Below are 26,262 nucleotides of genomic sequence, written 5' to 3'. Positions count from 1 at the left end.
CTTACCAAGTCCCCGTCTATGCAGAGGTACTCGGCAGTGTCTACCCTTTACAATGAATAGCACAAGGCAAATTATGACCAATTTCCCTAATGTGAAAGAAGCTTACATACAGCCATATCCACTACTCATTTGCAATGTAATTCAACTTGGTAGCATCCACATCAATGAGATGTACCACACACATTAATGAGAACATCCACTAGTGAGATTAGGCATTACAATGCAATCTTAACCATGGTTTTTCATGAGCTTATGGAAGCAAAGAGATATTAGAGCAAGCCTTCCACAAAAACACTTCAAAAAGACTCAGGGAACTTGTACTTAGTCATGGATTAACCTTTAATCCATTGAGATTAAGCCTTTAGTCAAATATACTCACAATACCTCCAAAAAAAATGGCTATGGCAGTAGGGGGTTGGTTTGGAGAACCACAATTTTCTCGTCGGATAGCTCAAACCCTTTTACAGGCTTGTATAGAAAGTCGAGGCACACATCTGACCAGCTGGAAATAGATTGAGTACCATGCACAAACGACGACTATGTGGTGGCGGGCTACAACTTTCGAACTGTGTGCGTAATGGCGACCTTCAGGTGGACAAGGCTCCCCAATTTTGTTAGGGCTTTTGTATAGAAAGTCGAGGCGCACGTCTGACCAGCTGGAATTAGATTGAATCGTCATGTACCATGCACAAACGGCGACTATGTGGTGGCGGGCTGTAGCTTTCAAACTGTATGCGTAATGGCGACCTTCAGGTGGACAAGGCTCCCCAATTTTGTTGTGTGCCTTGTAGCCAGCAGTAGTTTGAATCAAAAAACTCCAGAAAAGATGTCAAAATGCTCTCAAAATCATCAAGAAACTGTGTTGGTTTATCCACCAACACTTTTGGCGATCCTGCTAGTGTGATGGATTCCCTGTCCATGCTCATCATCTAATTATTATGTCTATGCTACACGTAGTTGGCATGGGTGGATACTCTGCCCTTGCCAATTAAGTGGCAGAACGCTGCTTGTTTTTTAAGTCCTCCCTCTGTTTGCCTTTGTTCTCATTTAGACCAAGATTACGTTCATCATCATTCCATTCTGCACCTTGATGTGTTCTCTCTCTTCTCTATGTGAAGAGATGTCTGCTAGTCCCTACACTGCTATTTTTCTCATTGCTTGTGGAAGATATTAATTAGGACAAGCTAAGGTATTATAATTAATGGTAAGCTAATGTTATACCCCTTCCACCCTCCTCGCCTGCCTCTCCCTAAACCTCACTATTAGCAAGCATCAACCTCTTTGCCTCTCCCTCAGCCTCTCTCTCTCTCTCTCTCTCTCTCTCTCCCCCTCTTAGCATCTCTCTTCTCTCTCTCTCTCTCTCCTCTCTCTCTCTTTGCCTCATACCCCTTCAGACGATCACTACCTCATACCCCTTCGGACGATCACAGCATTGCCCTTCGGACGATCACAGCATTGACCTCCTACCCTATCCGCCTCAAAAAAAGAGAGCAAATTAAAATTTTCAAAAGGCCCATCGTTAAAATCCAATCATTCAAAAAATATTTGACACACCTAAGGTTTGAAATTTCATTAAAAAATTAAATCACTTCCCTATACTAAGGTAGCCACGAAACATTATGCCTCTGCGCACATGGAGTGTTCACGCTTACATAAAGGTTCAACACAAGCCACTTACGGAAATGGACCTACTACCAGAGCAAAAGCAACACTATAAAGCCCAATTACACATTGCTTAGTTCCTCAAAACTACCTCCAGAACGTAGATGAAAGTGCAAAGAAGAAATGCAGAAGTACTAGCAACTTGTTTTAAACAAAAGTTTCCATTTTTAAGATGGCCAAAACTTGATGTGAGATCTGTACTGCTGAATCGAGGCCTATGATTGAAGCTTTATATGATATATAAATCTAGATCAAAATTTCTCTCTAGGGTCTTCTAGGGCCTTTGCCTTGAATTATCTGCCCTGATTTAGACCTTATCATGCCTTTCTTAGCATCTCCTCCACTTGATTTTGCCGGGATCATGATAACCTTTGCTCTCACTGTCTATGATTGCCTTCCTGAGCATCTCCTCCGTCTCATGTTCGCTTGGAACTGGGTGGCACTGCAGGAGGGTAAAGAAGCCCCTCCAAGCCCCATAACCCTTTTGATAAGCGTCTCTCCCTTCACCTACTCGATATATTCCCTTCACAAGCTCAACCAGCTGCATGGCCATGCTGTCCGGAGGATATCCGTAAGTCTCTGACAGTCTGTTCCGGCATTTCACGAGAGCTCTCATGAATTTTGCTTGCAGCATCATCAACCTTAATCCGGTCCTGCTTGCACTGAAGGTTTCTTCCAGGCGCCTTTGGGTTGGGATAATATATGATCGACGGCTGAGAGTGCTCGTCTGATGCAGGCTGCGCAGCTCTGCCAACTCGGGCCTCTCTCGAAGTACCCACAGCACCTTTCTCGTGAGAAGCTCCTCTACGATGCTTGCGCAAAGCCTCGGCCACTCATAGCCGTCTTCTAGCGCTAGTGGTAGAAGGGCCAGAAACTCTCCCAAGTCAGGAATGTTCTGCTTATTGCATGCTTTCTTGCTTGAAAGAAACAGAGATAGCTTTGCCCGCGCCTTTGCTTTCAGATCAGCTTTTCCAGACAGCTTGACGAGCAGGTGAAAGAGAAGGCAGTAGCCTTTGAAGGCTTTCTCGGAGGCCTGCAAGATTGCTCTTTTAGCATCCAGCGTGCTGCTGCCCGCATCATATCGAGCGTCACACACCTTCATCATGTTGACAACCATGGTGTTCATAAGCTTAGGGATCACGTGAAGGAACCCAGCCGGTGATGTATCGGAGGTAATCATGTTGAAACCAATCAGAGAATTTCTCAAGGCGGGGAGCGCGCGTGCGAAGTGGTCGTTGTCCAGTGCGAGCGGGAGGAAGTGGGTGAAAACGTGGCCGCAAATCCCCACTCGCACGTGCTGGTTCTGGAAAGCTTCAAGGGACAGCAGGTCGAAAGCCTCGACATGGAGGGAAGCCCTTCGGTTGTTGTTGGCGGCGGTGGATCCTTCTAGCCTGACGCCCACGCCCAGCACAGCTTCTTTGAAGGTTTTACGCGTGAAGAAGCAGAGGAGCTCTCGCCGCAGCGAGACGTTGTACCTTCGCAGGACGGCCCCCGCCCGGTAAGGAGAAGCCCTACCCAGGCTTACTAGATCTTGGTCGGAGAGGTGGTCGAATATGATTAACCACACGTGTTCGTTTAGCGCGTCGAGGTGTTTCTCCTCTTCTTCGACTGCAGCTTCTCGCAAGCTCGAACAGGTGCTTACGCTAATTTTGCCCTTGCTTTTCTGATCCCCGACGTCTGTGTTTGTCACCATGGCCGTTTTGGTGGGCCGTGAGGTGCTTCGAAATCTATCTGCTTTCTCCCTTTTCTCTGCAGAGTCGAAGCCGCATTTTTTACAGGAAAAGTTGAAGCTAGGCGACGAAGCATAAAGATACAGATTGGCGTGACCGCCAGAGTCCTGCTCGATCTGTGGCGCGGAGAAGAAGCTCAATAGCTGCAGGAAGATGTACTTTAAGAGATAGCCCGGGGTGTAGCCGCCGTTGTAGCAGTCTGCAGATCGAAGAGTGCCACTATTCAGGAGATCGCAGCAGATGGAAGAACCGAAGACGTTGGGATGGTCAACGGACGTCTGGATGGAGACCTTCGGCGGCGCGTGGGGATAGATCGCCGGGATATGGACGGACAGGTGTAGACGAATTCCCATGTAGGGACCCTCCAGCGGCGTGAGCAGCAGGCACATGGAAGAGACGTTGTTTGCATCAATCTTCACCTCTATGCCTGGCAGAGCCTCCTTCTCCATCTCCCGTATGTCCCTCTGTAGACGCTGCAGGGCTGAGGAGGTAAGTGTTTCCATGTGTAGAATTAACAGAAGAAGAAGGAGACAGCTAGAGACGAGTGCATGCTTTAAAGTATAACCGTGCTGTTTTTTATATAGCTAAGCTGGTGGGTATGATGGTCTCTAAAAAAGTTCTCGTTGTAGAAAAAGCACGGATCATCATACCGTTTTGTGTCCGTGTTATCATATGGAGGATTCTACCTTGGGTCTTGCAGTCCCCCATACCGTGTTGTGTCCGTGTTATCATATGGAGGATTCTACCTTGGATCTTGCAGTCCCCTACCACCACGTCCCATGACTATGAAAAGACTCGATCAACCGCCACATAGGATAAAGAATCAAGGTTAAAATTGGAGGCGGTGCCGGCTGTGATTAAGTTTGAGAAAGCATTTATCAATAATGTAATAAAGCTATATAAACTACAATTACAAAATGACACTTTTTTTGGGGTAAGTAAATATATATAGTATTAACAAAAGAAAACCTTTACAAAGTTCTTGTTCATATTCATATCAAGATCTTTCACACTATTTACACTTCCAGTCAAAGTCAAACTGTTCAACTCTTTATTCTCAAAATGTCCAGCCTTTTATCACTGCCCTAAGGCCCTGCATGTCTCCTCCAATTCTTTCTCATTAGCATTCAATAGTTTGCAAAGGAGGATCCATCTTTCATCTTCCCAAACAAAGGAAGAATGGCTCCAAGAAACATAATAACCCACTTGCATACAAGCTACCATTATAGATTCAGTAGTTAGTAAAGCCTTTAGGTGGAAGCTTTTCCAAGACACTTTTACTACCATAGGTCTAGTGCCCACTGGATTTTCTATGAATGCCACAAATGTGTATACATGGTGCTTCTCCTTCAAGTACCACCTCTTGGTCTTGGGTCCAAATTTGGGCAGCCTGTTCTTTACCTCCTTGATGACGAATTCCTGCATACAAGCTTTTGGTTAGGGCTTCCCAGTATATACCAAGGTCTGCTGAAGAGCAAGTCATCTGATTATAGAGAATGAATTGCTTGGAGTGTGTTAGCATCATTCAGCTCGTTAGCATAATATACACATTTACAGCGATACACACACTTATACATCACTTCAATGCTACTCAACCCAGTTTCCCTACCCCTATCAAATACTAAGTTATTTCTAGAAATCCAGATCTCCCAAAGGCATCCATGTCTAATAATATTAAATAACTAGTTAGTAATCTCATTATGTTCTATCCCCTTTTCCAAAACCCAATTCCCCCACAAAATAGAACTTTTTATGTGATACTCTTGCCTCAACTAATTAACTAATGCCAAAGAAAATTTGAGACCTATATTATTGTGCTATGGAATGTATCATTACAAAACTACACACATCATTTTTATTTATTTATTTTTTTGGGAAAATATTTATAATATTAAAACTAAAAGCCCATATTTACAATACTGGATTGACTTACAAAAGCTCCACCAAAAGTACTTGTATCCCAAGGCTACTCCAAATCATACTTATTACAATTCAGTAATTTGCAAAGCAAATCCCATCTTTCATCCTCCCAAACAAATGAAGATTGACTCCAGGACACATGGTAACCCAACTGCATACAAGCTATCATCATGGGTTCAGTGGTGGTGAAACCTTTAGGTGAGAGCCTTTCCAAGAGACATACTTGCCTGTCCAAACCTTAATCAAAGGTCTAGTTCCCAAGGGATTTTCCACAAATGCCACAAATGTATATATGGGGTGTTTTTCCTTGAGATACCATCTTTTGGTCTTGGGTCCAAACTTGGGCATCTTGATCTTCACATCTTCAGTTAGACAAACCTGCATACAGTCATATGTTAGGAATTCCTAATATGTACCAAAGTCTACGACACTACAGATCATCTGATCCCATTATGTAGGGATTGTATTTGTTGAAGTGTGTTATCATCATTCAGCTTGTTAATATACTATACAAACCTGCATAAATCAACACATTTATACATTATTTCAGGGACATTCAAACAAGTTCTAGCTCCCCCCTTTTGAACACTAAGATATTCTTAGATATCCATATCTCCCATAAACAACCATATCTGATAATACTAAATAGCAAGTTAGTAACGTCTTTTGATTCCACTCCCCTTCCTAAGACCCAATCTCCCCATAAACCCTGAACTCCCAAGCACCTGGCCACCCATTTTCGCATTCTGGCCCAAAATCCGCTGATAGCAGGACACTCCGAGAAGGTATGCTTCCCATCTTCCAAGGCTGATTTACACCTTGGGCAATAGCCTGAAGTAAAGTTTCTTTGAAGGAGTTTGGATCCAATTGGTAGTGCTAACAAACAGACTCTCCATAAGAATACCTGAAATTTCAAAGGCATGTTAGACTCCTAGATGAGTTTCTGTCTCTTCCTCCAAGTTCTAGCTCTCCATTTTACTTTGCACGCTTTATTGCAATATTTTGTATTTAGATATGTTTTCCTCAATGGCTAAATACAAGGTTTTAGCTGATCCTTTGTCTAGCTTAACCCCATTGAACCCACATCCAATCTTTAAGCTAGTAGGAATCATCAAATGCAGCAAAAACCCAGACTTTCTAGATTTTCCCCCAACACCTAACTAACCAAAAGTCTTTCTCTGGACTTTAACCCAAACTCTGTGGCTAGCTGATCAAGCTCTTTCCAACCTGCCTAGGACCAATCCCAACAATCTGCACGTCTTGCCAATCCTTTGTTATTCAATTTTTTGGTCATATTAATATTTAACAAAGCTAAAGGAGGGTTGAAGTTGTGGGATCACCAAATCCCAAGATTAAAGAAAGAGTTGCCTATGACTATTGAACAACCATCCCAATGTGACAGAGTCGGCATTTCCTTCCCCTTGCCGTCGCATAAAAAGCTATAGAATGAGGAGTCTGTGATCTTAAGGGGGGCAAAAGAAAAAAGCTTGTTTCTCTAGTTGAGACCCATCCACATAACCTTCTGAGAGACAGGAGAACCTTCAACCACCTCTCTAAGCATTCTGGCCCATATTTCTTCTCGAGATAGAAATTTGGGGAGAAGGAGAGTAATTTTGGCAAAATCATGAGTGGGAAGATGCAGAATCCCCAAAACCTTTATCCACTTTAGGCAGGCTTATTTTGTCCTAGGCTAACCAAGCAGTTACTCTTTTGCCACTGGCTTTATTTCTCCACAAAAAGTCTCTGATAGGGCTTATAATCATGTTCCACTGGGCTTTACCAAAATTAATCGCTAGAGCTAAGAACATAATGTAGGCATGCAATACTATGTTGCAAATAGCAAGCCTGTCAAGGAATGACAATCTCACTCCTTCCCATTTTTTAAGTTTTTATAGAAATCTTTCAATGGCCCACTCAGAAAGCTGTTTATTAGTGACCTCTATCCCAGAGGCTATAACAAATGCAATATCACTACATTCAATCTTTGCATACTCTCAGCACGATCCAATAACATTGAGAGTTCATCAGTTATCATGTTATTGTAGTAATTGTATGGAACACTTATGGCGTAGATGCAGCAATCAGTCTCATATTCATAGCTGGGACCACATTACCCTTAAACCATTGGTAGATAAAGAAGATAATGTTGACATTGATGTTAACATCACAAACATTGAGGAGGCCACCTACGAAGGGCACCATGATACCCTTAGTGATGTTCTTCTTGTAGGAGACAATTTCACGGTGACCTGAAAAAGGAAATCCAAAGAATGCGGACTTCTACATCTTGAAATGCATAAAGGAGAAAGAGCTCTGCAAGAGACCTACAAAGGACGAATGGGGGAATGCCATTGCATGAGGTTTGTTTATTGTGAAAGGGTTCTTCTATGCACCTAAAGACAAGAAAACCTATGAGTTGTGGGATGACAAGTCGGAGGCCTTCATAGCAACACATCTTGTACGAGTAATCAAATTTCCAATGGACCCACATGCAATTAACAAAAATATGTTTGTCCTATCCCGTGAGGTACATGAAGCTATACAGAATAGTATGAAATTCAATGTTTAGCATAATTGTTGGGTACAAAGCTGTGTAAAGCAGTATGCCATCCAATTGTTAGCATACTTGACATGTTTCTAATGAAAAAAAAGAGACAACAATTTTCAATATCTTGTGAAATATAGCTGATGTATTCATATATTTCATAAAATATACATGTGTGTCACTCTGTGTATACATGGGAGAATTTCAGGGACTGAATGTAAACACTGATATCCTAAGTTCTTTAGCTGACACAATCGGACACCTCAAAACCTCTCAAATAGATTCAACTGACTCCTCCACGATAAGAAGAAGATTGTGGGGGGGATGGTGGTGACATGTGTGATTGAAAACATTAATGTGAATTTGAATGTGACTGTGATGACTGGGGTGGCCTTGGATTAAGGCCCTCTTCTTCACTTTTCATGTCTTTCCACAATCTTTCATGTGCTTGCCTCTGGGCCTCCATCTCAACCTACCTCCTAGATTCCATCCATTCCTCCACCTCAACTATGCCCCTTTCATTTTCTTCAATAGCAACTTGGTGCGCTTCAATATCCCTTTGGTATTGTTCCTCTTACTGACGCAGTCGCTCTTCCGCTTCCCTTGCGAATTCACCTACCCATGTCTCATCTCTTCTTCTGCACGATCATGGACAACAAAAATAAATTTTTGTATATCTTTGGTCCTAATTTGTTTTACGTGCAACGGATTATATTTGTGCAAATTAAGTTCATGTACACAAAGGGAAATGTTTTGGCAGAAACCTCATAGTAGCTACGTTAGATGATGGAGATGTATGTTATAAACATCACTTACATCAAGAATATTAAAAATCTTTTTTAACAAAAGAAATACATTATTTAGGCATGTCCTCCATCCACAACTGACATCTGCAGGCTAGATTAGAACCCTTATCCATATCAGGAGGGAGCGTATTAGAAAAAGCTAACCCATGACAATATAGCTTGCACCAACATGTACAACAATATAGCACCTATACATATACAAAAAATCTGACTAACCATAAAAATTTTAAAAAATGATGATGAGAAAGAGCACATGTCAAAATAAGAGAATGAAGTACGACTCTGTTGTTACTACAAGCCGTGAGCAAGGACTTTTTGTGGATTTGATAGGAGTGACTGATAAAAGACTGATAAAGAGAAAGCACACACACAAGAGAGTAAACCCTAATCCATTAGTGTAACCCTAACCAAAGAGGGAAGCCATATCCACTCTCACACAATGCATAATAGAAGAGAACTACACACCACACACTAAATGTGCTGTGTTCACACACCGAATAACCCTATCTAATGTCCACGCACTGTGACTAGCTGATTGCCACACACATGCTGCTATCTATCATGCCAGCACATATCGTGCCTGGCTCTAGCTGTCATCGAGCTTGTAATCTCAACAGCCCCTCTCAAGCTCCTGATGTACAACCATAGATGAAGAAGATGAGCTTGGGCTATCAACACTCCCCCTCAAGCTCATCGCATGTACTCCCAACATGGTATGGAAGTACTCAAACTTCTCTCTCCCAAGTGGCTTTGTAAATATGTCGGCAACCTGCTCTTCAGTCTCTTCACATACTTCAAATCCACTATACCATCCAACACTTTCTCCCTGACAAAGTAATAGTGGACCTCTATATGTTTGGTCCACACATGAAAAACTGGATTATTGGCCAACTCTCTGCTACACATGTTGTCATAGTGTATGACAACCTTGCCCTCAATGGACTCACCCAAATCAACTAGGAGTTTCTTTAACCATACTCCTTCACATGCAGCTATGGCTGTTCCTCTGTACTGGATAAAGCAACAGTGGGTTGCTTCTTGCTACTCCAACTCACCACAGCGCTCCCAAATGTAAAGGCATAAACACTTGTAGATCTCCTGTCTCATAAGAGCTACCTGCCCAATCTGCATCTGTGTAGTGATGTTCATCTAAGCCTTTACCATGCTCATAAAGAAGACCATAATGTGCTGTGGTCTTTACATAATGCATGATCCATCTCACTATGTCCAAATGAGGCTTTCTAGGGCTTTGCATAAATTGACTCACAAGCCCAACAACATAACTCAAGTCTGGCCGTGTAATAGTCATATAAATGAGGCTACCAACTATCTTCCTGTACATAGATTCCATATCTAGCCAACATATCCAATGCATATTGATGCTAGACTAGCCATATTCCTCCATGATCTTTGACCACTTCAATGCCAAGAAAATACCTCAAATCACCCAAGTCTTTCATATCAAATTGCCCACTCAATGCCTTCTTGACATGCATAATATCTGTAGTATGATCACCTATCAGAATCAAGTCATCCACATAGATGACAACCACAACAATCCCATGATCTGTCTTCTTCACATATAGTGAAGAATCTGCCATAGAAACTTGAAAACCAATAGAGACAAGATATCGGCTTATCTTATCACTCCAAGCACGAGGTACTTGTTTCAGCCCATAAAGTGCTTTCTTCAACCTGCATACATGAGTGGGGTACCTTGGGTGTACATAACCCTCTGGCTGCTCCATAAAAACTTCCTCTTGCAAATCACCATTTAGAAATTCATTCTTGACATCCATTTGATGCATTTCCCAACCATTTCCCACAACCATGCCAATAACTGACCTCACGGTTCCCATCTTTGCCACTGGACTAAATGTCTCATCATAATCCAAGCCTTGGGTCTGTGCATAACCCTTAGCAACCAGCCGCATTTTATGACATTCAATTGAACCATCTGACTTGCATTTCACCTTATAAACCCGTTTACAACCAATGACATTCTTGCCTTGTGGGTAAGGAAACCAACTCCCAAGTATCATTATGAACCAATGTGTCCATCTCCTCATCCATTTCCTTTTCCCATACATGCTTTCCAATAGCTTCTGCATAGCATGTAGGTTCCACATGCTTTACTACCAAGGAAGTCATATATGCATAATGCATAGCATAACCAAGGTATGTCAACCTGGATACGTGACTCTCTATGATCTCCTCAGAACCTTTAAATAACTCTGGATACCTGTCACTCTAGCATGTGGAGGCACATATCTCTCTTGCTTTGCGCCTGGTGTGCGTAAGATTGGTATGCCAAGTTCCTCATCTAAACTCTTTGAACTAGATGACTCATATCCTGTAATGCCAATACCTTCAACTTTCTTCTTTCCTTTGTCTACATCACTACTACTAGTGCTTGTACCATCATGCCTCAAACGCCCTGACCATGGACGTACACTACTACCACTTGACTCTTGTGGCCCCTAGACATAGAAGTAGAACTTGCTTGTGGCAAGTCCAAGAACATCATCATCACCAGAATCATTGGCATCCTCATCCTTTGCTTTGTACCAACTAGCAAGCTCATCAAACACCGTATCTCCTGAAATAAGCACTTGCCTAGTATGTGGATTGTAACATTTATATGCTTTGCGATCATGTGCATACCCAACAAAGATACACTTTTCTGCCTTTGGATCAAGCTTCTTCCTCTTCTCATCTGGCACATGCACATAAGCAATGCTACCAAATACTTTTAGATGCCCAATGTTTGGCCTATACTCTCATTTATGGCAACTGTAGGTGTCTTGTTAAGCAAAGACACTGCTGTGGTTCATGCTTCTACCCAATAAAAGTTTGGCATGCTCTTCTCATTAGTATTGCCCTAGCCACATTACTAATGACCCTAATTTTCCTCTCAGCAACACCATTTTGCTGAGGTGTGTACCTGCATGAAAGTTGCCTTCTAATGCCATTCTTCCTCAATAATTCCTCAAATGCATGTGAGGTGTATTCACCACCTCGATCTATCCTCAAGCATTTGATCCAAAAACCATATTACTTTTCTGCAAATGCTTTAAAATCCATAAACTTTGCCAACACTTCACTCTTCTCTTTGAGAAAGTAGATCCAAGTCATCCTGCTATAATCATCAATGAAGGTTACATAGTACCCGCTGCCACTAATGGATGGGCTTTGTGTAGGCCCCCATACATCATTGTGAACAATCTCAAGTGGCCTTCTACTCATGTTGCCTTCTCTAGGAAATGGAAACCTTGCTTGCTTTCCAAATTGGCAAGCGCCACATACATGCATACTCCCATCATATTTGAATATGGGCAGCCCACGAACTATGTCTCTTGATTGCATACTCTTCAACTTTTATATGTTCACATGCCCAATACGTTTGTGCCACATCTCAATATCTTGTACCACATTATGGCTTTTAGAAAACATAGCCGACTTCAACTCTGGAATACCTGCATCTAATTTGAATAACCTGCCTTCCTTCTTGCCCTTGGCAATAACTCTACAACCATTCTTAAAGTCTTCAACGAATCATCCATGCTCATTGAAGCGTACCTGTAATCCTTGCTTAACCATCTGACCAATAGAAGCCAAAATCTTTGTAATGGAAGGCACATACAAAACATCTGACATAGATTTCACCTCACCATTATGCATCACCAATGGCACACTCCCAACATGAGTGATAGCATGCTGAGTGTCATCACATGTCTCCACATATCCTTTTTTATCCATTGGTTTCATATGCTCAAACCATTCACCATGGCAAGTCATGTGTTTTGATGCTCCTGAATCCATATGCCATGTATCATCACTATCTCCATGTGTCATCAAGGAACCCATTACATGCTTCATTGCAAACAAATGATTTGCACTACCATCATGATTGCTGGATGTAAAATTACCACCATGTGCATAATTGCCACCATGTGCTCTACCCCCTCTCAAATCATGCGGTTTGCGATAACAATCACGTGCCATGTGACCAAGCTTTCCACAATTGTGACAATCCACATGCTGCATAGATGATTGTTGGCCTTGCTAATGTCCTCTTCCACAAGAATTACCACGACCTCTTTGAGGGTTATAACACGACCACCTCTAGCACCGAATGATAGCTGAAAATTCTGTTGAGACTGTGGTGGTGATCGATCCTCCCAACCACGGCCACTTGCACGTCCTCTTGGACTGAATTTCCCCGTGCCTCTAGCACCACAATAAACGTGTAAAATGCTTGATCCCTTGCATTTTTATTTGTGCTAGATGAGGCACCTATTCCAAGTTTCATCTCTTCCAATAAGTAATGAAATTAGCTCATCAAAGTTTGGGGATTCTTCACCTCTAACCCTGATAGAGGTTTCAAATGCTTTGTACTCTTTACCCAAGCCATTCAATGTAATGGCTACCAAGTCATCATCATCCATAGGAGAACCAATAGATGCTAGTGCATCAACACATTTTTTGATCTCTTGCACATAATCATTTACACTTCTATTGCTTCGAGTCACACCATGAATCTTCTACTTCAGTTGCATCTTCTTTGGTGCTATAGTCATATTATACAACTTTACCAAAGTATCCCATGCATCCTTGGGATTTTGTGTGTCCTGTATATGGCATAACATGGTCTCTGTAACACATATCGAGAAGTAATGCAACACTTTGAAGGCTCTCTCTGTCCAATTTCCATGTGCTGTAAGCTGGGCAGCTGTTGCATTCATTTGGGGAACCCTTGGCTCCGCCTCATCGCCTGTCACCAAGTTCCATAAGCCTTTGCCTTTGAGAAAATTTGTCATATGATACGTCCAAATGCAAAAGTTGTGTCTGTCAAGCTTCTCACCAAAAATTTTATTAGGACTGTCACTCATTTTGTTTACCACAATGTTCGCTGAGGAGCATATAAACATTATCCGAGCTCACAAAGTGCCAAGTACATGCCAAAAATAGCTCTCTGTTTTGGTCGAGAACTTGTAAACTATTAATTACCGTCACTAATCCACTTTCAATTCACTCGATATGCATCCGAATCTTAGGCCCAGGCATTCATTGGCTTTGTATCATTGTTCTCTAACTCTGTATGTGAGGAATTAGTCCAATTTTGAAAGAGGAGAGAGTAATTGCTAATTTAGTGAAGCTCTATTCACTAATCTCAGTTAATAGCTCTGCTAAACCTATTTAATCTAGCTTGTTTTGCATCATTACACCCAAATTAGTGCTTGTGGGTTCTATCAAAAGACACATACATATGTAGGGTCCAATTGCTAAGCTCATTATGCATGATATGCATCCATTTGGGCTTGCTTCAATTTTTCTTCTCCATAGTGGATTTCTACACTGATTTCTGGCCCCCTTGTTGATGGTTTAATTACTCCACAAGGACATGGTTGAGCATGGCAAGCATATGGGATGAGATATGGGACCTTGCGCTATAACCTATTCACACAAATGTGCATAGGTTGACCCTCCAATGGCTCCAATTTCTTGCATACATCCTCTGTTCTTGTGTAGCTCAAAAACCAGAATTTGACCTCTTTAATATCACATAGATTTACTCCAAATCAAGCAAGGGGTTGCATATGCATGTGCCCTTCAACTAATACATGCATTTGCCTCTTCCAATCAAGATCTCAAGCTTTCTATTAAAGCTTGAAAAAAACCAGAATTTTCACTTGCTTTGGGCAACTCAAATCTTGATTTGCTTGTGTCAAATCACCTGCAATCCACTCACGGGTGTTTACCTTTGCTTACCTATGGTCCTTAGCTTTCAGATCTATTGAGTAGAGGTGTGGTCCTAGCTTCTCTTTGTTCTCAGCTTCTCTTTGCTCCAAGCTCCAAGCTCCAAGCTCCAATGGATAGCTCCAAAATAGAAAATTTCCCTCTTCTTTACTCACTCACAAAACCCTAATAGAGAGCACCAGGCTCTGATACCATGATAAAAGACTGATAAAGAGAAATCACACACACAAGAGAGCAAACCCTAATCCATTAAGTTTAACCCTAATCAAAGAGGGAAGCCATATCCACTCTCACACAATGCATAATATACGAGAACTACACACCACACACTAAATGTGTTGTGTTCACACACCAAATAACCCTATCTAATGTCCACACATTGTGGCCAGCTGGACGCGGCCATTTATTGCCACACACATGCTGCTATCTACCATGCCAGCACATATCGTGCCTAGCTCTAGCTGTCATCGAGCTTGTAATCTCAACAGTGACCCTATCTTAGACCCGGATTTCTTAGATTGGTACTATCAAGGGTAGCTACGTATTCCTCCTTTCCAAACCCACTCACGCTATTTTTATGCACCACTAGGGGATCGATGTTGTGGAGCCACCTTTGTGGACTTGTACTACCTACAGTTTCATCCCCTCACACTATGTCTTAGCTGTGAGTGTCACATGTTGTACACATTGTCCTACTTATACTGGCACTATCTTACTTATGGTTGTACTACCTACAGTTTCATCCTCTCACACTATGTCTTAGTTGTGAGTGTTGTATGTTGTATGCACTGTCCTACTTATGCAGGCAATGTAGAACTTATTTTAGGTGCTATGGGACATGACTCTTGTAGTCCATGGTAGGAGAGACACCACAACATCACGATGACATGATAAGAAATGCATAGAAAGAGCTTATAGAGCACAGGAGGAGGGCAAGAGCTTATGAACTTAGCATCAAAATTTGAGATGACGGTTTTGGACCTGTTGTGACTATTTTACGTAGTTTAAGAGCAAGATAAATAAGAAAATAGTGAATTTCTTACAGGGCCCCAAAATGAGCTCCGAATTCTTCTAATAGTATACTGGGTTACTGGCCAACTGTATGCTACTCATGTTGTCATAATAAATGATAAATACCCTATCCATAGGCTCACCCATATCTACAAGTAGCTTATGAAACCAAGCTAACTCATAAGCTACCATAGGAGCACCTCTGTACTCTGCCTTTGTACGCGATATAAGACAACTGTTGGCCACTTCTTATTGTTCTAACTCATAACAGCACTCCCAAATAAAAATATAAAACCAATGGTAGATATCCTATCTACAACACCACCAATCTAATTAGCATCTTGTACCCATGTAGATGTATCTCTATATCAGCCTCATAGAAAAGTCCATTATCAACTGTGGACTTCATGTACTTGTTGAGAGTCTGTCTAGCCACATCCAAGTGTGTACTTGAGAATCTGTCTAGCCACATCCAAGTGTGGCTTCCTAGGGGCTTATGTAAACTGACTCACAAGTCCAACAACATAGCTCAAGTCTAGCCTAGTAATGGTCATGTAGATCAAGCTACCCACCACTATGAGCCTGTACATAGTGGGCTCCTCTAAAGTCTCACCTGTATCTACGTGGCGAAAAGCTTTGTGTTCAGCTCCAATGACACTAAAATAGGCTTACAACCTGTCATACCATACTTCAAAAACATTTTCAAGCCATACTTCCTTTGCAATGACATGAGATTATCTCACCACCTCTATGCCCAAGAAATACCATAGCTCACCCAAGTCCTTCATCTCAAACATGTGCTTCAAAAGCCTCTTGACATCATGTATATTAGCATCACTATCACCTCTATCTTTTTCACATAAAGTGAAAAATCTACATTGTATATTTGCAATCTAATGGCAGCAAGATACTTCTCGGTCTTGTTTGACCATGTTGTATCATGTATACTTCTTCTTGAAAATAACCATGCAAGAAAGCATTCTTTACATCCATCTACTATTGTAAGAAGGCATTCTTTACATCCATCCACTATTGTAAAGACCAACCCTTTGCTATAGCCATGGCAATGATAGCTCTCATGGGTTTCCATTCTTACAACTAGGCTGAATGTCTCTTCATGTCTCAATGCCATAAGTCTCCGCATAGCCCTTGGCAACCAATATTGCCTCATACCTTCTCAATAAACCATCAATGTTATGCCTGACTTTATACACCACTTACATCCAATTGCCTTCTTTTCCTTAAGCAACGGCACTATCTCCCATGTTGCATTTGCATCCAATGCTGCCATCTCCTCATTCATGGCATCTTTCCATTTATTATTTCCAAGTTCCTACTCAAAACAAGTGGGCTCCAAATCTTATATTGTTTTAACCATGTAAGCATAATGATGGGCTGTATATCCATCATATCTCAACCTGTCAATAGGGTGCCTAACCCTCATAGACCTACATACACCTGGATCACTACTAGGTGTCCTCAAAACAACCTTGGTTCTCCTTACACCAGGAGTAACCAAAGAAAGAATGCCATACTACTCATCAATGCTTTATTCTCAGAGCCGTGGATCACCATCCATATATGAGTGACCTACTGACAGATCAGGCACAAAAGGTTGATCTACCTATTCCTTACCTTTGTGTGACAGATCAGGCACAAAAGGTTGATATACCTTTTCCTTACCTTTACATGATACATGTGTACCTGCATCTGTCCCTCAACCTACCTGACCATGGTGCTTGTGATTGTTTCTCTGCATGTGGTGCAACATCAGCAACTCTTACACCATCTGCATCTTCTGTTGCCTTTACTATTGGTGCATACTAGCTACTCATCTTGTCAAAGACATCTCTACTTACTCGCATCTCATGAGTGGCAGGTTAATAACATTTATAACTTTTCTGTTCCATAGCATAACCAATAAACATGCATTTCTATGCCTTTGGATCCAACTTTGTTCTTACTTTATCAGGAACATGCACATAATATGCAATACACCCAAACACTTTCAAGTGTGAGACACATCCAATCTTATGCCTGTAAACTTCTTTTCAAGCCTCATACCATGAAAAATTGTAGTGGGTGTCCTGTTCATAATGTACACAATAGTTTGCTACTACTTTTGCCCAAAAATAATGTGGCATATTCTTTTCAGCCATCAAGGCACATGCCACTTCTGCAATGTGCCAATTTTTTCTTTATGTAACACGATTCTGTTGCGGAGTGTACCTGCATATGTAAACTGTCTCTTGATTCCTTGATTTCTAAACAAATCACTCAACTCATTGGAGAAATACTCTCCCCCACCATGTGATCTCAAGAATTTTATTTGCATGCCTTTTTCCTTCTCGACCAAGTTTTTAAATCTTAGAAAGTGAACAAACACCTCACTTTTGTTCTTCATCTCATGAAGTAAAATCACACTTTCCTAGTGTGGTCATCAATGAATGTAACATAATACCTCCAATCTACAATCATTTGTAGTCTTGGTTGGTCCTTATATATCCGAATGTATAACATCTAACAGCCTTGCACTTACATGATTTTCATGTGGGAAAGCATGTTTGACATGCTTACCAAGTTGGCATGCTTCATGTACTTTATGTATACCATCATCCTTAAACTTTGGCAAACTTGCAACAATATTTTGGGTCTACATAGACTTGAACCATTGTATATTCACATGACCAATGTGCTTGTGCCATATGTCAATATCTGTAATGACACTTGTTCCATGTTTAAACATTACTGCCTTTACCTCAGGCATATTCACATCCAAAGTAAACATCCTGCCATTTCTGTTACCCTTTGCAACCAAGCGAGACATATTTTTCAAGTCTTCCACAAAAAACTCTTGAGGATTAAACCTCACTTGCAGACCCTATTCGACCATCTAACCAAGTTCTTTTGTAATATTTGGAACAAGAAGTACATCTACCAAGTACATTTTGCCATCGTGTATAGATAATGTCACTTTACCAACATGCGCAATGGGATGCACAATATTATCACCTATATTTACATAACCTTATTTTTATATTTTTTGCATGTCTCTAAATGTGGTTAGAGGCACTAGAATACACATACCATATATCTTGAGATCCTAACACATCTCCTATTATCGAAGTAAGCATATTCTACATCATAAACAGCTGCTCATTTCTGTCATCACCACCCTCTTTACTAGATGATGCATAGTTGCCTTGCCTGCAACTTTCCACTTTTAATGTGATTCTACTTTTTATAGCAGTCCTTTTCCATGTGCCTTGGTTTGCCACAATAATAGCACTCTATGCTATTTGCACTCTGATTTCTTTGCTAACCACCTCCACTTGTTTGGCTCCCCCTGCCTCTAGGTTGGCCTCTTCCACTAGTGTATAATTGTTGCTGTGAATTATTGGACTAGTGTTGTCCAGAATTCTAGTCTCCTTGTTAGCCACCACCTTGGCCTCAACCACAACCTCTACCTTGGCCTCTACCTGAATTAGAGAAGAAGGAACGTTCTAATGTCTTCTTGCTTTGTGAGAAGATTCCTCACTTGAAGATGTATCTTTTATTATCAACATAGAGACCATGTCTCGAAAGTTGGGAACATTCTCTCTGACTGCAATGGAGGTCTTGAATGGCTTGTACTCTTTGCCAAGCTCATTCAAATAAACACTCACCAAATCATCATCTTCCACCGATACATCATCTTCCACCGATACATTTTTAGACCCAAGGGTTTCAACTATACCCTTGATCTTTTAAGCATACTCTAGACATGGTTTTATTTTCCACAGTATGCATCTCTTGTTTTAGCTATAGTTTCCTTGCCTTTGTATTGGTTTGGAACATATGCACCAAGTTCTACCATGCAACTCTGTTGGAGTGTGGCCATCCTGTATGTGTCCTATCATTGTGTATATCACACTGATCGAAAGCCAATACATGACTTTCCTTGCACACTGATTCCAATCCTTGAGTACCGTTATATCTGCTAGAGTGAATTTCTCTTGAGGCTCCTCATTGCCTTCTTTGACATAGTCCCAAAATCCTTTACCCATTATGAAATTGGTCATTCTAAACTTCTAGGAATGGAACTTTTTCTTTTCCATCTTCTCACTATAATCTGATTGAGTTCGTCAGACATATTAGCCTGCAACAATCAAAAACTTGCAAAAGTAGATAACTTCTGTATGCAACCTATAACACAATAGTATCTTCTGTGATTGTTGCAATAGCAGTACTTCAACATAACTTGTATGTTACCAAATATTACTAGAGTACATGTACATACACCTAATATCAACAATATATGTGCAAACACTATCTGCACTCTGAAAATGCCCTGTTGCATTGTAATACTAGATTTTGACCAGAGACAGTTCTCAACCAGAACTTCTTGAAATTGTCAAAAATATCTTGCAACTAGTGATGCCCGAACGGAGATCGAAATGCATCCAGAATGTGATTCTGGTTGCAAAACTACAATATAAAGTACGACATATAGTACATGTACCTCTAAGCCTACAAAGAGAGCTTCTCAATCGGAGATGTCTAGCTCTTGGAGCTACCGAGGGGGTGTTGTACCTAAACAAGAAGCGGAAGAGATGATGATGCTCTTACTCGTGTATAGCTTCCTTGCTTGCTTGTTCTTTCCTCCTTAGCTCTCACACAAACCGGAGCTATGATACCATAAAGAGAATACCATAAAGAGAATGTGAGGTGGTAGAGAGAGAGCTTAAGCTCCTTGCAAGAAAACACACACACACAAGAGAATGCAAGAATTTTCGAGGAGTGGAGATGTTCTAGGGAGTAGAGATTTAGGCTTTATGAAACTTCCCCCTTCTTATTGTAGGTAATCCTTGGACTTCACGGAGGCTTATGTAAGCTTTCTATATCCACCCTCTCCATCTTTTATCCACACTGGGTATTCTTTCCTTCGGATGCACCTGGTTGTTGATGCTATTGAGTAATCAAGGATTAAAGGTGGTAAGAGGATTTTAAAAGCATGGATAGGACTTGCAAGTTCCAAGAGAGGCGTTGATGTTGTTGATGCAAGAACTTATTGAGTATCATGCCTTTTCTTAGGTACTAGGCTCTCTTCAAGTACTTTTGAAAATTAAGTGTTGTCGAGCGTTGAATAACTCGTAGAGGCCTAATGGGAATTGGAGGCTTTGTTGAAGTTTTCTTTTCTTAAGGGGCATGCCATCTTTTGAATAGCTTTCAAAATCCAAATCTTCTGAGATGTTGGCAATGAATATTCATCATTTTGTTTTCCCTTGTTGGATTTGGTATTAGGGTTGGCAGAGATTGTAGATCGGCTGACGGATGTGTCTATGGGATGATGAGACTATAGACATCTGTGTCCTCTTCGACACCCAAATCCATGTGTTATCCTTGTAGTAGCCTTGAGCTTAAAGGAGGAGTTGGAATCCATCAAAGAGGTAACGTGTGGTTTGGATTGATTTTTTATCAATGGGGCCTCTTGGTTTTTTTTATAGTGGGTTGGCAATTGAGAACTGGTGGAGAGGATTTAGGGACCCACTTGAAGGTAGGTTGTAGCATTTTTTGTGGTGGTGGGTTCCTTGTTGAGGTAGAAGTGGAAGCAAGGATTGCAGATGAAGTAGTATGAAATTGGAGAGTGGATATTGATGTGGAGGATAAAATATCAGATTGTGTCAAGGTCGAGGCTTCCTCCTTGTGGCCTTTAAAATCTTTTGGCATTGAAACACTGTTTGTGGCCTAGTCAATACCGCATTGAGTTACTATCATCCATGCTTATCCAACATGTTCTTTTAATGTTCCTACAAGCATGACCAAAAAAGTTACCAACCAAGTGGCCATTATTACCATAGAATACAGTCTTAAGTAATCCAAGCACTTTGGTATTCTTAGTATCTATGCTCTCTACTCTCTTGTCAGACATTTAAAGTTGAGGTTTACCCAATTGGTTCCATGTAAGCAAAGGAGAGTAGATTCTGACTAGCACCGGTGTCAAAGCATGGCATTGTAGAAAACTTTACCATAGGAGAGCTAGGCAACTCAATGGGTTTCCTAAGAGGTGGAATGTACCCTTCCTTATCATCATCTAAAAATTCTCCAATATATGCTTCTACAACAAGTCCAAGGTTTGCTTCTTGTTGACGTTGTCATCATTTGGTCTATCTTGCTCGTGCCTTCTCCTAGGCTTGGATTTTCTTTAATGTAGTATGTTCCTTGGTGGCTTTTTGTCATGAGAAGCACACAAGGTTTCTTCAGTGAGGGGGCCATAGTATTTTATAAATTTACTACCATTAAGAAAACCAATGGTTTCAACTCCATCAAGGGTCCCAACACATATAGTCACTTGTGGCGTAACTTTACAAACCCTAAATGGCCCTTTTTTCGGTGTACTTGAGCTTTTTCTTCTCAACTATGGACCCCATACATAAGTATAAGATCTCCTTCCTTGATCTCCTTGTCTTTAACCATCTCTTTCGATAGTCTTCCTTGATTAGCACGTTTTGCACAGAAAGTTGTATTTTCTTGTTAACCCATGACGGACACATACTATGTTTTACATCATTAATTTAAATATTCTGAGTCATGGGCCGGGCTTGTCGGTACCATATGTTAAGGATGAAGGGATTGGGTGATCGCCGATGAGAGGCGCACCTTGGATATCAGTAGGATAAGGGTTAGGGTCGGCCGGCCATGTATGGGCGCCCAAGTGTGAACGGCCAAGTCACCTATATGAGTCAAATGTAACCCTAAAATCCTCATTCTCATGTGTTGTGAATAGAAGAGTGCTCTTGCCTTATCTCCTTGGTTTCCTTCTCCTGCGTGTGTGTGTGTGAGAGAGAGAGAGAGAGAGAGAGAGCGATCGAGCGCACTGTGTAGCGGCACGGCGAGACGGGAGCGGAGAGGCGGTAGAGCGGCGACGGCGGCTCCTCCTTCACGGCTGCGACGCGAGAATCCTTCAAGGCAGCAGTTAAGCGGTGAGTGACACACCCTTTGGCATTCTGTTTGAGCTTCCTTCCCTGGTTGTATGCTTGTAGCCATTCGTGGCTCGCATACGGTGTCTGGCAAGTCCCCAGCTACGACCTGTGCGGCAAAAGCGCACATTTTTGGCGCCGCTGCCGGGGAGTTGCCCTGCACCAAGCTCTAGTTTGCAGCTCGGCTGCTGCTGCGTGAAGTTTAATTTACACTACTGTAGGAAAGTCTGTGTTGCTGTTGTGGTGTTTCTGTGGTTTTCAATCTCTGTTTCTGCAAGTTGTCTTCTGCATTTCTGTTTCTTTTTGTTATTTTTCCGCTCCGCGTGTGGGCGTGCATTCTGTTATCTGGTTTCCGCGTGTGAGAGGGATTTCTGAATCCCCAGATCTGTGCTGTGTGTGCGAACTGCACCGCGGCCAAGGCTGAACCCTAAGGAAACCCTAGAAAACTTATCTCACAAAAAAAAGAGAAAATAAAAAATAAAAAAATTATAAAAATAAAAAACAAAAAATTAAATTTTATTTTCAAAGAAAGAACCAAACATGTGGAGAGGAAAGATTTTCTAATTGGAGAAAAAAATTTTGAAAAGAAAGAACCCCAATTGACCCACGACCCCGGCCCCGGCCTCGGTCTCGGTCTTTTGATATATATATATAGGAGAGTGAGCCTCCATAGCTTTCTCTCAAGTGAGAGCTTATGGGAAGTTGTGCCCTATATGTAGCCCACTCCCCAAGGAGTAAAGTGAGCATGTGGGATAAAGCCCTCACCCTTTCCTCCACAAGCAAATAGGCTTTTGCCCTTTCCCCCCAAAGGAAACGGACTATTTTGAGGATTACAGGAGCTCTAGATAGGCGAACACGGTGCTGTAAAGCACACTAGGACCCTTTAAACGATACGCTCGTTTCGAGCTATCACACGCCCTAGTCCAAGTTCGACCGTAAGTAAGGGGGTCAAAAACGGGTTAAAAACAACACAAAAACAAGTAAAAACGGGGTGCGAAACACCTAAGAAACCACTTGTGTGAGTTCCAAGGGTAGTTACCAACGCACGTAGGGTACCCACGTCACATGCATCTACGTTCTGGTCGGGTACTAGAGCCTGAGCCACTAGAAAGCGTTTCAGTTTACGCAGGCTCACACCATCCCTCCACGTTGGCATCTTGGCCTTCGGCTGGAACCCAAGGGAGTGCAACCCAAGATCCACGAATAGTGGATAGTGACTCATCCTCCGACTCAGAAGCCATGGAAGGGCACCCTACCAAGAACCCTGAGGAGACAAGCCAAAACATGCCAGTGTGGGCCCCACAACCCGGATCTAGCATGTTTAGTCATCTAATAGAGACCTTTAGTAGAGCTACACGCTCTGAACATGCGACAAGCGAAGTAAATGAGGAAGGAGGGGTAGTAGATTCGCCATTCACATCTTATGTAGACCCTACCCTCCCAAAGAGTGTCCATGTGGATATTCTACCCACTTCGTTCAATGAGGGCCCTACTGAGCTACCACATTCCGATGCTCCTCCTAAAGTAGAGGTCCCTAGGAGCCAATCCATAAGAAGTGACATTGCGTCCACTTCAAGAGAACCGTTTGGCACACCAAGTCTGGATGGGATATTTCTCAATGAAAATTGGGAATATGATCTACACACAGAGACTCTAACGGACCTATACACGGGTTACACATATCATGTAGGTTGGTTAGAAGTCCTACGATCTACATCTAGCGCCACTAATCTAGAGGAGCAACAACACATGATATGTGAGGTGATTCATAGAATTATCCAAATTGAGAGGCAAAATAGGGGAGTGAACTTAGTTTCCACTGGCCCTATGAGATTTTTGGATACGGGCAAGGCAAAACAACCAACCCTATCACAATTGGAGACTCCCTCGGTGAGTCCCATAGACCCTTCATATGTTGTTTCGCCTGGAGTCTCAATGCAGGTTGAGCCCACGAGCAGTAACTTTAGCTTTCCAACCTTGGCTCAACTTTCCATTAGGGAATCTGCAATGCCTACCCCAATGATGAGCATAGCTGAAAGTGCACCTGTTGCCGCTGTAGTTAGTACGACACCGCTACCTAGTGGAACAGTACCTACAACAGTGCGTGCCAGTGCCTATCGGCCTTATGTACCTATCGCTACTCATGCTCAGGTAGCTCCTACGCCTCTTAGTATGCCAATGGCGTATGCTCCACGATCGCCTTATCATAACCATTATCCAAGGGGAGCTAGGCCTAATCACATATCATATCCTACGTCATTTGCCAACTTACTCAGACCAACGCCAACTCCTATCAGCCAGGCTATCCTAGAAGTGCCTCCACCAACTATGCCTGCTCACTTAGGTGATCTCGCAGCATTTGCTCAGACGATCGGACGATCCATTGCAGAAAACATGCGGGGTATACCTGAGAGAGAACCTAGAAGCAAGGCAGTACAAGTGGCTAAGCTCACTCAAAACTTCAGTGGTAACGAGGATGTTAGGAAGCACATTGAAGTCTTTGAACACGTGTGTGATTCCTTGGAAGAGCACAATGAGCTGCATAAGTGTAAAGCTTTAGGCTTAACCTTGAGTGGGAAGGCCGGAGATTGGTATCGAACCTTAAGGGTTGAAGAGCGCACTCACTACCCCACTCTCAAGAGATTGTTCTTGAAGGAATACATACATGAGGGTGTGCTTTGGGGGGTAGCATCTCAACTCCAAAAAGCTGAACGCGAGGAAGGGGAGTCAGTGAGAGACTTTATAAGTCGATTGAAGCATCTAAATTCTCGCTGCACTCCCGATGAACGCTTCAATAACAACCAACTCCTCGATAGATTCATCCGAGGATTGCGCCACGAGGACATTTACAATGGCCTAGTCATTAGAGGTCTTACAACGTGGGAAGCAGTCACTGCCAATGCAATCCAGTTAGAAGACAACTTGATGATTGCAGGTAAAAAGGTGTCTTCAGAAACAAAATCCGTTAGTTCGCAAGTATCTGGGCACGAGCCAATGACGATAAAACCAATTGCCAAGGAGCCCAAGATATCTGAAATGTCTGTGACCGACCTTACTAAGGCTCTCCAAGAATACTTTAGGGGTAATCGAGCTCCTCAGAATAGCCATATGTACCCAAGAAGAGAGCAACAATGGTGTTCGGTGTGCTTAGGACCACATAGCACGAGTGAATGTCCCACATTTAGAGTCAAATTCAATGGAAATTGCAATGCATGTGGTAAGTATGGCCATCAATCTAAAGATTGCCTAACACTTAAGCGAATGTTGGCAAACCAGGCACCACTAGCTTGGTCAAACACACCTCAAGTACCCGCGCTAATGCCTGCACAACCTATCGAGCAACCGTCACAGCACATAGTTCCAAGGAATCCGAATGTAGTCCAGTCTGTGCCGTTACCACCGCCAGTGCTAGGACCACAACCTCCACATCCAAGGATTACCCCAATAAACCAGATGGGTTGTGAGTCACATAGTGCATGTGGGGATTATGAAGAGGAGATAGACCCTACTGCTCCATACGGGATTGATACGTTTGAAATGATTCCCCAGTACTACATGGAGGATCATTTCGGGCAAGTTAAGCCTGTATATCAAGCGGCTGCTCTCGCCACAAGAGGGCAAAACCTTAATACCTTGGCGAGGAGACCACCTCTTCAATGCTATGAGTGTGGTGGACCGCATCGTGTAGCAGAGTGCCCTAATAGGTTACAAAAGATCGCTACTCAGATGCAACCAAATCAAGGGAGCACATCGGGAATGCCGGTACTTACATGTAATCGTTGTGGCATAGATCATTTGATCGCTCAATGTCCACATAATCCTAATGCACCCAAGATTACGCCATTGAATTTGGTTGAGGTCACCAACCA

At 42.2% G+C, this 26,262-nt stretch overlaps 1 protein-coding gene across 1 annotated transcript; it reads right to left on the bottom strand.

Annotated features, from left to right (window-relative positions):
* Positions 1-1,990: 1,990 nt before the first annotated feature.
* Positions 1,991-3,895, bottom strand: LOC147607408 (uncharacterized). The gene has a single exon (XM_086790747.1). The coding sequence runs from the start codon at positions 3,893-3,895 to the stop codon at positions 1,991-1,993; it is 1,905 nt and encodes a 634-aa protein (XP_086646873.1).
* Positions 3,896-26,262: the final 22,367 nt, after the last annotated feature.

The sequence above is a fragment of the Cibotium barometz genome, chromosome 55, assembly GCF_041138505.1.
Source record: "Cibotium barometz isolate CiBa-2024 chromosome 55, ASM4113850v1, whole genome shotgun sequence".
NCBI classification, from domain to species: Eukaryota; Viridiplantae; Streptophyta; class Polypodiopsida; order Cyatheales; family Cibotiaceae; genus Cibotium; species Cibotium barometz.
Note: the sequence above shows the minus strand (reverse complement) of the source record. Positions and strands in the feature narration are given on the sequence as shown.